Raw genomic sequence first — 10,926 nt, 5'->3', positions numbered from 1 at the left:
TAGGGCATTGACTATTGTTTATTTCTCTAGCAGCATAAGAAAGCACTCCCCACACACACATTTGTTCTCCCTGGAGGCCCCTGGCTTGTGACCTTATAACATCATCCAGGGGTTCTGACCAGACAGACAAGGCAAATAAGTGAAGCATGCCAGGCGGGTGGTGTTCTCTGTGCTCCACCCCGTCTGGAAGGAGCAACTGGTTCCGAACCCCACTCAGTGCTGAGTAGAGCTGCAGGCCCAGGGTTTCCAGAACTTCCAGTTTTTCAAAAGATGCTCCATATCACCATTTTTAAAGGTCAGATTATACTTTTAATGCTATGTCAGTCAAAACATACCTGTGAAGCAAAGCAGTCCACAGGCTACCCCTTCGTGACCTTGGCTACCACTCATTCTCATCATCTATTGCTTTCACTATCAAGTGTGAAACTTAAAAGTGGGTACCTCGTTAAACTTGCTGGGGAACTGTATATATTGGGTTACATATCTGATGTTTCTCTGTGAGGTTTCTTTAAATGACCAACCAGAGGTGCCATTATGTTATACCTCTTTTTCTTTGTAACAGGAAAAGCATAAAGCAATATATGCTGTTTTTTAAAATATATATGATTTTGTTTTCAGCCTAGTGTCCAGCAGCTTCACAGCTAAAGCCTTAAAGACGGGCATGACAAATTGGTCTGATCTGTTGGCCCAGCCACTCGGTAGAAGCTGCAGAGGAAATGGAGCAAGAGTGAGTGGCCATCTGTAGTTAGTAAATATGGTTCTGTGGTCTGCACAGTCCCCTTTGCCCGGGTCAGCTTCGTTGACTTTTCTCCAGTATCTTAAACTAACAATTTGAGTAATGCTCTCAGGACAGTAATCTTAACTAGTATTTCAGATCTGTTGTGCTCACCTGATTCTACCTGAACTGATTATTTCCCCCATCAGACACTGTCGTATCACTTCTCCTGTTTGACAAGTCTGAAAGTGAAGTCGCTCAGTCGTGTCCAACTCTTTGCGACCCCATGGACTGTAGTCTACCAGGCTCCTCCATCCATGGGATTTTCCAGGCAAGAATACTGGAGTGGGGTGCCATTTCTTTCTCCATTGACAAGTCTAGGACTCACTCATTTTATGATTTAATTTTAAATTCCCCAAACCTATTTTTTCAGTGCCTAATTATGAAAGTTACTTGCAGTAGGCACGATTCTGCTGAGAAAATTTTAGATCTGCCATTTTTTCCTTCAAAGTTTACTTTCCAGAAGAGAAGTTTACTGTGATATAATCAGTACAGACATGTGACACTGAAATGTCCCAGCTTGCTTGGAGGGTACATTTTGCTGCGTCATTTTAAAAGTCATCAAACCAAACTGATTTGAAAGCAGAGTGCTAGCAACAGCTGAAATTAAAGTTGCTTCCTTCCTTTTTTTTTTTTGACATATGAAATCCATTAGAAAAGAACAACTACAGAGACATAGTGTGCTTTCTCCCACCCCTACCCTGTAAAGTAGATAAAGATGAGGTTCCCTTTATGACACAGTACCACATGGGGAGGGTTTAGGACATACTGGCGCCCCAACCTTACATGCTTGGATTGACTTTCTGCCAGGATCATGTACCAGGGAGGTCATTTGCCTTACAGCAGAAGTGTATTTTTTATAAGAGAGACCATGCATGATCCTGTGACACCAGTGAGCCAACTTCTTACAAGAACGAGAAGAGTTAACCAGAACCACAGACATACGTGCAGAGGCAGCGGCAAGAAGGCACAACAAATGCAGGCCCTTAACTAGCACAAACCATAATCAGGCTTGCGAGAAGAGAGCTTTAATGCAGCCTGCTCACTGCTCTTAAGCTTCTTCACCCATCAGTTCTCAGAGCAATTACATCAGGCACATCCGCCAGAGGTGGTGATTTAGTGGGAAGCTGAGGCATCCTTTTGCATCTTGCTGCTTAGCAATGGGTCTTTCTTTCTTCACTGATCTCAGCTCTGCAGGCAGATCTGGGATATGTAAAAGTGTTAGTTCTTTCTGCTCTGCATCAAATGACTCTGTTCCTACTTACTGCTCAAGAGAAGCAGAAGCCTTCTGGACCATCAGGGAGGTTTCCACTGTTGTCTGCTCAACTGTAGTGCTTTCTTGGAGGCGGAGGACGGTTCTTGATGGTCTTACACTTGGGGATGTGCCGCTCTGCCACCTTGGGAGCAAAGTGGCGGCTACAGTGAGGGCATTGAATATAGTCTGGATTTTCTACAGGCAGGATGGGAGGCAGGTCTGAGGGGTTTCCACCTTTGGCAATCACCTGCTGGAACTCTCGAGCCTGACGGAGAGTACGGATGAAGGATTCATGCTTCTGTCTCCAGTTGCTCTTCCGAGGAGGTTCAGCCTGTAAGTTGAAGAAAGACTGATCATTTAACTTGGTGTCTAGGTCATCCCCTTCCTGAGTCTCCGTTAGAATGACAGTAAGGAAGTTAAAAGGGTGTTAATACACAAGGTCAAAGAGAACAGGAAAGGAGCAACAATGATAACTGACTTGCCAGAGTGGAGACACTTAAACCTAAGGGCCTGCAAAGGCGGATATCACTGAGAGGCAAGCCGGTTTTCCCTGAGAGGCTTAATGCTTGGAAATACAGGTAGTGGAAAGGGGAGGCACAGGGCTGGGAACAGGTCGGCTCGGATGGCTCCTCTCCACCTTGCATGTCCGAGTGCCCAGTACTTCCAACACCCTCTCTGGAGAAACTGAACCAGACAGGTTTCAGACTCAGGATATCCAGGCATAATGGAGAACAGGGTTAATCTAGGAGCTGAAATGGGATGAAGGGCAAGTTGTACATGATATATTGTGTCCCCCACCATCCTCCAGAGTACCAGGCACACTGGCACCCTCCTAGGAGACAAGAGTTCTCTGGATGCATCAGGCAGTTGAGAGAAGTTGAAATGATGACTCTGAGCAACCCCACTTAAAAGGCTCACTGTTTGATAACCCTAATACGAAAGCCCTCAGTCAACAAGCCCCACTTAAGCTTAAACATGAATGGACAGACAAGGATCACTATATATTTAAGTAAAGCTCTGACTTTAAACTTTCCTGACTTCAGACTACACTACAAAGCTACAGTCATCAAGCCAGTATGGTACTGGCAGAAAAACAGAAATTTAGATCAATGGGACAAGATAGAAAGCCCAGATATAAACCCATGCACCTATGGGCACCTTATTTTTGACAAAGGATGCAAGAATATACAATGGAGAAAAGACAGTCTTGTCAGTAAGTGGTGCTGGGAAAACAAGACAGCTACATGTAACAGAATGAAATTAGAATACTTCCTACCACCATACACAAAGATAAACTCAAAACGAATTAAAGATCTAAACGTAGCAGAAACTAAAACTCAGAGAAAAAATAAGCAGAATACAGTGACATAAATCACAGCAAGATCCTCTATGACCCACCTAGAGTAATGGAAATAAACAAAGGAGATCTAGTTAAACTTAAAAGCTTTTGCACAGCAAAGGAAGCTATAAACAAGATGAAAAGATAATCCCTCAGAATGGAAAAAAATAGTTATAAATGAAGCAACTGACAAAGGATTAATCTCCAAAATATACAAGCAGCTCAGGCAGCTTAATATTAGAAAAATAAACAACTCAATCAAAAATGGGTAGAAGACCTAAACAGACATTTCTCCAAAGATATAACAAATGGCTAATAAACACATGAAAATTTGCTCAACATTGCTTCTTTTTAGACAAATGCAAATCAAAACTACAATATATCACTTCACACTGGTCAGAATGCTCTATCTCTGTTCTGTGTTCAGTCATATCCAACTCTGCAACCCCATTAACTGTAGCCTGCCAGGCTCCTCTGTCCATGGGATTTTCCAGGAAAGAATACTGAAGTGGATTGCCATTTCCTCCTCCAGGGGATCTTTCCCACCCACAGACTGAATGCATGTCTCCTGCATTGGCAGGCATATTCTTTACCACTGAGCTACCTGGAAAGCCAGAATGGCCATCATCAAAAAAATCTACAAACAATAAATGCTACAGGAGGTTTGCAGAAAAGGGAATCCTCTTATACTGTTGGTGGGAATGTAAATTGATATAGCCACTATGGAGCAGTATGGAGATTTCTTTAAAAACTAGGAATAAAATTACCATATGACCCAATAATCCCACTACTGGGCATATACCCTGAGAAAACCACAATTCTAAAAGACATGTATCCTAGTGTTCATTGCAGCACTATTTACAATGGCCAGGACATCTAGGCCAAGAAGCAACCTAGATGTCCATCAACAGATGAATGGATAAAGAAATTGTGGTACATACATACAATGGAATATTTCTCTGCCATAAAAAGGAACAAATTTTGACTCAGTTATAGTGAGGTAGATGAACCCAGAGCCTGTTATACAGAATGAAGTAACTCAGAAAAACAAATATTGCGTATTAACACATATATATGGAATCTAGAAAAATAGTACTGATGAACCTATCTGTAGGACAGCAGCAGAGACACAGACACAGTGAACAGACTTGTGGGCACAGCAGGGGTAGGAGAGGGTGGGACAAATGAGAGCGCAGCACTGACCCATCTGTAGACAGAGAGCCAGTGGGAGCTGCTGTAGGGTGCCGTGAGCTCAGCCAGGCGCTCCCTGACAACCTGGCACGGGTGGGGTGAGCCGGGGGGTGCAGGCACGGTGCAAGAGGCAGGCCATGGCTGACTCACGCCTGTGTGTGGCAGGAACCACAACACTGCAAAGCAGTTATCCTCCAAGTAAAGTTTATTTAAAAATCATAATATCAACAAGTATTAGAAGAGATTTTGTCTATGAAATGAGAATATATATATATTATGAAAAAGTAATGAGAAAACCAGAAGTAACTATTATAAATTAATGCTGTGGTAGCTAAAAAACAGAACTGTTGTAAATAATGTCAGAAAAATTACTCAGAATGGGAAAAAAGAATTAAGATGGAAAGCAGAAAACATCAGAAAATTAGAAAGCCAATCCAGAAAATCCAACACCAACCAATAGGAGTTCCAAAAAACAGGACAAGGTGGAAATTATTAAACAAATAAGACACTAAAGATTCCTAGAAATAAAGGTCCCTACCCTTGAGATTGAAATGGCCTATGCACTACCCAACACAATCACTGTAGAATTTCAGATTAAAGAGAGAATCCTATAAGCTTTAATAAACAGAAAAAATATATAGATTTCATATAATGGAGAAGGAAACAAAACAGCACCAGATTTCTCAACAGTAACACTAGATGCTGAAAGCTAGTGGGAAACTATCATAAAAGTTCTAACAAAATAATTTTCCATCTAGAATTCTCTATCTGGCCAATTCATCAGTCAAAAATAAGACTGTAAGATAGATATTTTCATTCATCCCATGACAAAAAAACATGCCCCCATTCACCTTTTTTAATAAGCTTCTCCAAAGCAAGGAGTCAAGCAAGAAAAAGGAAGACTCAAGATGCTAGGAACAGAAGAGAAGCAAAGAAAAGGTCCCAGACAACAGGTCTGCACCAGGCCTCGAGGAGAGCCAGTCTGAACTGGAGCAGGAAGAAAACAATGGGAGGAAGGTTTCAGAATAAAAAAGTCAAACGGATAGACTATGAGTAGTGTTTTGGCAGTTACAAAAACATTAACAGGTGTCTGACCTGGGAGGATCATTTAGGGAGGGAAAAACATTTGAGATCGGTATGTAGGAAACCAAGCAAATTAAAACATGAGTCAATTATTAACTCTGGGTACATGTGGGCAGGGGCAGATTCTGTTCCCTGAGCAGTGAACAAAATTTATGTGATTATTATCACATAAATAGCTGACTACTGGTTTAACCCAAAATTGGGATTTCACGACAATGGAAGGACAGAAGTGGGAGGAGAGGGGATATGAACCCACAGTGTCCATAAGTGGAGGTGAACAGATCTTGTCCCAAACTGATAAATCAAGAAAATAAGTATATTATTTAGAAATATACATACCAGAAGAGTCATCTATCAGAACTGCCTGTGGGGGATAGCTGAAAGGCAAGAGAGGGATGAGGCAGAAGACTCTTGATCTGCACTACAGGTCACTTAGTAATACATGATTTTTTAAATTTATTCAACCATCTGATGAAAATAATATTAAAAACAAGGGGAAAAAAGGCAAGTAGCTATTGGTGATGAATATAGGAAGTGATGTTATCAAAGGGAAAGGAAGGATCCATCAAGTGAGTCTTACTGAAAGAGACAAGGTAAGAGAATCAGTGTTAGAGATGGTATAAGTTCCTCAACCATATGATACTTACACTTTAACTCTTCATTGTATTGAAGTTCATTCAATTAACACTTATGAATCACAAAGCACAAAGATGTAGCCTCTTACACTCAAATGCACAATGTACAGTAGAGACCAGAAGTATGAGTCTATCGGAAATTATGTGAATATTAAAGGAGAGAAGAAAAATCACCCATTCTTCTGAGTACACAGAAGGAATGACAGACACAAACCATTCAGCTTGCAAAGGCACAAAGCTTTGGAGTAAGACTCAGGACAGTCCGAGGAGGGGAGTGCATCTCAATCCAGATACTTTCTGCCTTCCTATCCTCAACGCAACATGTTTCCTCAAACAAGTTTCCACAAAGCCAGGGCATCTGATCTCAGAAATCCAGTTGTTTTGCTTCATTGCTATGGTATTTGGGAATTTAAGAAATACAAGATTCTTTTTGGCTCTGGCCAGAAATGAACCACTGTAGTGGGACAGAGAACTCCCCGGTGGATTATTGGGTTGACCAGAAAGAAAACAAGAAAGAACAGGAACCTGTGATCATATCATTATCTGCAAGAGCAAAATGTTGACTTCTCATTGGCAACAGGATTTCAGGGAGATCATTGATAAACATAGAAACCACTTTCTTGTAGTCATTTCCCATACTAAAAGAAATAACTCTAACAGCAAAAAAACATCTCTTAACAGCCATCACATAAATGTGAGTTTTTAAAGGCCCCACAAATACACACATAAACTATAAAGTGCTAATGGACAAGAAATGCTAGCACAGCAGTGGGGAGGGTTGGAAGGAAATGAAAATAAAATAATGCTTTCATAGTTTAGAGACAGGGCTTTGAGATCATGTGGTCTAGGCTTTCCCACATTTTGGTTATTTGCATACCACTTTCACCTTATCCTCCTTACTATTTTTCTTTAAAGTCAATATTCCTAGAAATCAAGGGCTTATTATGGTTTACTTTCCTAATACACATTAAAATTACTAAAATAAAAAGTGTTTGTCAGCATGCCATACTTTGAGAAACACTTATTTACAATCCCGGTGGTATAACCTTGACAAGGTATAACCAGACAATCTTCTCCCGATCTGACTGTCCACATGTGCTTATGAAGTTCTCCCAAACATATGGAAGTGTCTTGAAGTCACTTTTTACAACCTAGTTTTTCTGCAACTAGGAATGTTCTCCAAAAATAAAGTCCTCTATCCCAGAAAAAAAATCACTCCTAGGCATATATCTGAAGAAAACCATAATTCAAAAAGATACACACGCCCCGATGTTCACAGCAGTACTACTTAGAATAGCCAGGACATGGAAGCAACCTAAATGTCCAGCAACAGAGGGGTGGATAAAGATGCGGTCCATATACACAATGGAATATTGCTCAGCCATAAAAAAAGAATAAAATAATGCCATCTGTAGCAATATGGATGGACCTAGAGACTGTCATACTGAACGAAGAGAAAGTCACATATCATATGATACCACTTATATGTGGAAAAAAAATTTTTTTAATGGTACAAATGTGCTTGTTTGCAGAACAGAAATAAGAGTCACAGATGTAGGGAACAAACTTGTGGTTGCCAAGGAGGAGTTGGGGGGGGGTATAAATTGGAAGATTGAGATTGAGATATACAGACTACTATGTATAAAACAGATAACTAATAAGGACCTGCTGTATAGCACAGGGAACTCAATACTCTGCAATGACCTATATGGGGAAAGAATCTAAAAAAGAGTTATATATGTATAGATATAGAGATATCTATACCTATATATGACTGATTCACTTTGCTGTACACCTGAAACTAATACAACATTGTAAATCAACTATACTCCAATAAAAATTATTAAAAAAATAAAGTCCTCCACCTTTAAGTTGTTTACACTCTAAATGGGGAGAAAAAGAATTCCAAACTTAATCGTGTGTTTCATCTATTTACTAAGAGTTCCAGGAGTGGTAACAAGTCCTAATTTGGGGTGATGGTAGAATATATTATAAAGAATGAGGAATTTTGTCAGGGTAGTGAAATGCTTCATATTTTTTTTTCATTCTCTTAAATTTTCTACAGTAAGTGTTTATTACTTATACAATCAAAATGACATATTTCTAAAGTCTAGATTTTGGAGTCATTCTGACCCAGATTTATATGCTGCCATTTAAAGCTGTTTGTGATCTTAAGCAGCTTAACCTGAGACTTGATTATTGAACTGATAAGATAATGAAATCTTCACAGGGCTGTAGTGAGGAACATATGAAAACCTCCCATCACTGTGACTGGCACACAGTAGTAATCAATAAATCAAATGTGAATTTGTTCTCCCTGTAAGACACATGAAATCTTTCTAAAGAAAACGGATGAGGACATAACAGGCTCTTAAAAGTGATCCCCACTCAATGGCAAATCCATAAGGCCCTTGTTACCTTGACTGAAGCTGGACCCTTCCAGTTCAAGTACTGCTCTAGTTCTGTGCCCTTGGCCCGGGCCCTGGAGGAGTCAAACACTTTCCTCTTGGAACCCTGCATCCTGCGGCAGATGCTGGAGTGTCTCTCCAGCCTGAGCAAGAGAAACTTTCGGCCGCAGTGGCTGCACTCGCCCAGTTCTGGCTCTTCAGTGGAACAGCTGGAGCCTGAGGAGTCTGGTGCCCTGGATGAACTAGAATTGCGTGTGTATCTCTGCAAAGCGCTGAGCGGTGCTTCTGTAGCTTGAGAAAACTTCTCCTTCAATGGCCTTGAGACTCGGTCTCGGATTTTATTATTGCTTGCCACCAGTCTTTCCCTTTTGAGCTTCTGAATTCTATAATTAGAGAACTGGAATGGACTAGAATTCTCTCGAGATTGTCCCCAAGTTTCATCTTCTCCTGTGTCTCTGTTGAAGACCTCCTCAGACCTGAGTGCTGGAGAGAAGATAGGTTTGTATGTGGTGATGCTATTATCTTTAACTCTCCTCTGGGAGAGCACCATTCTCTGAAGCTCTCTTTTTTCATTTTCCTCAGCCTGTTCTTTTCCCTTCTGGATCCTTCTGAGTTCCTCCTCCGTCTTCTTCAGCTTTTCCCTCAGAAGAGTCTCTTTTCTGCGGATTTCCTCCCCTAAGCTCTCCCCTGCAGCTTCTAGTCTTTGGATTTGCATCCACTCCGTCCTGTTGGCATTTGCCATGACCCTTTCCTCCTGAGTGGCAGCAACTGGACCAACCATCGATGAATTCACCCAGTTCCCCGAACCAAAGCTACTGTACGAATACTTTCTTGGCTCAGGGATTCTTGGAGAGGCGTTCCGGTCTCCATCAGTGCCAGCCTCACCTGTACTATGGGACTTCCGATGAAACACAGGTTTCAGAGGGTATGCTCGGTCAACCCCCACTCGCTTCTTTGTCAAGGGGATGAATTCTTGGTCATTTGTTTTGGGATACCGGGACTGAGGGTCTGATGTGTAAAACAAACCCTTGGCTTGGCCCTGGGGATTGCTCCTTGAATCGTGCTGGCTCATTCCAGCACAGTGGGGATATGAACAGCTCTGGGCTTTTGTGCAGGTGTTCCACTTGGGGTGAGTGTAGAGATTATCCAGCATCAGTTCTTGGTTACTCAAAAGCTTCTGCTGGAAATTGTTCCTTGGGTGCCCTGTAGAGGACCGCTGGGAAGAGTCACCTTTTCCATAGGGGTCTTGCTTAGCTGAATGGAGCTCTGGAGCATCCCTTTTATTATGTGGGAGCATAACGCCCATAGGCAGAGGCAACACCAACTGGAGACCAGCCATTCAGAGCCTGGACTGAAGCCTAGGGGAGATTTAAACCAGACACATGTGAGGAGTTTGTCTGAGGTTTACCTCCACTGTTAAAGTATAACTGTTTCTACATCTGCCTACCCACAATTCCCCTTAGACTTTTTAGGGACGCTGGTGCTGGGTCCACCAGAGCTTTCATTCAATAAGCATTTGGTGAATGCTTACTGTGTTCTGTGGGTGCTTATTAGGTTCTGAGGATAGAAAAAGGAGTGTGATACAGGTGTTCCTGCCACCTACCTTTCCTTTATATCACTACCAGCCTCTGCCATACACAGTGACGCTTCCTCATACACAATAATACACTCCACAGCAGATGGAAAGAGCTATTGGATTGAAAGTCAGTTTTTAGGCCTGTGACACAGGACAAGCAGCTTCCCCTCGCTGGGAATTCGCCCAGAGTTACAGGACTGGAATTTAGGGGCCGTTGGACTGTGAGTCCAGCCCCATCATTTTATAGGCGAGAAAACTGCAGCCCATTGGTAAGTGACCGGCACAAAAACTCTCGGGGCTTCCCTCCTGCTGGAACCGTGCTTGATCCTAAAGAGCACAGAGTCGGCTCAAGGCATACAGCAGGTGGCTGGCTGCCAAACCCTCACGCAAGGACCACACGATCCGGCCACCGCGGGTTTAGATCGGAACGCGGAAGTTGCGTTCTGTCCTGGACGGACACCCGGGACGTCCCCGACTTGTGACTCCGCTTCGGAGGCAAGGCCTCGGCTCTTCAGTCCTTCGGGCCTTGGGAGATCGATGCGCTGACCCCATGCCTTCCCGCCCTTCCGCGTACCTGAGGCTCTTTTGGAGGCGGCTCCCGCTTAGGGGAAGCCGCAGGACTCAGGCTTCCTCACCACACGCCCTCCAGCAGCCGCCGGCCGCG

General features: G+C 42.5%; 1 protein-coding gene across 1 annotated transcript; it reads right to left on the bottom strand.

The window, feature by feature from the left end:
- Positions 1–1,892: 1,892 nt before the first annotated feature.
- On the bottom strand, positions 1,893–10,923 carry ZC2HC1C (zinc finger C2HC-type containing 1C). Its single transcript, XM_052647133.1, has 3 exons — positions 10,837–10,923; positions 8,697–10,044; positions 1,893–2,361 (listed from the first exon to the last, which is right to left on the bottom strand). Exons 2-3 carry the CDS (start codon positions 10,023–10,025, stop codon positions 2,098–2,100), a joined length of 1,593 nt encoding a protein of 530 aa, XP_052503093.1. The 5' UTR covers positions 10,026–10,044; positions 10,837–10,923; the 3' UTR covers positions 1,893–2,097.
- Between the last annotated feature and the right edge of the window lie 3 nt (positions 10,924–10,926).

Source organism: Budorcas taxicolor, chromosome 10 (genome assembly GCF_023091745.1).
Source record: "Budorcas taxicolor isolate Tak-1 chromosome 10, Takin1.1, whole genome shotgun sequence".
Lineage (NCBI taxonomy): Eukaryota > Metazoa > Chordata > Mammalia > Artiodactyla > Bovidae > Budorcas > Budorcas taxicolor.
Note: the sequence above shows the minus strand (reverse complement) of the source record. Positions and strands in the feature narration are given on the sequence as shown.

Bases quoted from the DNA above. Each gene is read 5' to 3' on its own strand.
- ZC2HC1C (XM_052647133.1), bottom strand. From the start codon at position 10,025: ATGGCTGGTCTCCAGTTGGTGTTGCCTCTGCCTATGGGCGTTATGCTC. The intron at 2,362-8,696 runs GTAACAAGGGCC...TTCAACTTACAG, and splicing joins AGGGTCCAGCTTCAGTCAAG to GCTGAACCTCCTCGGAAGAG.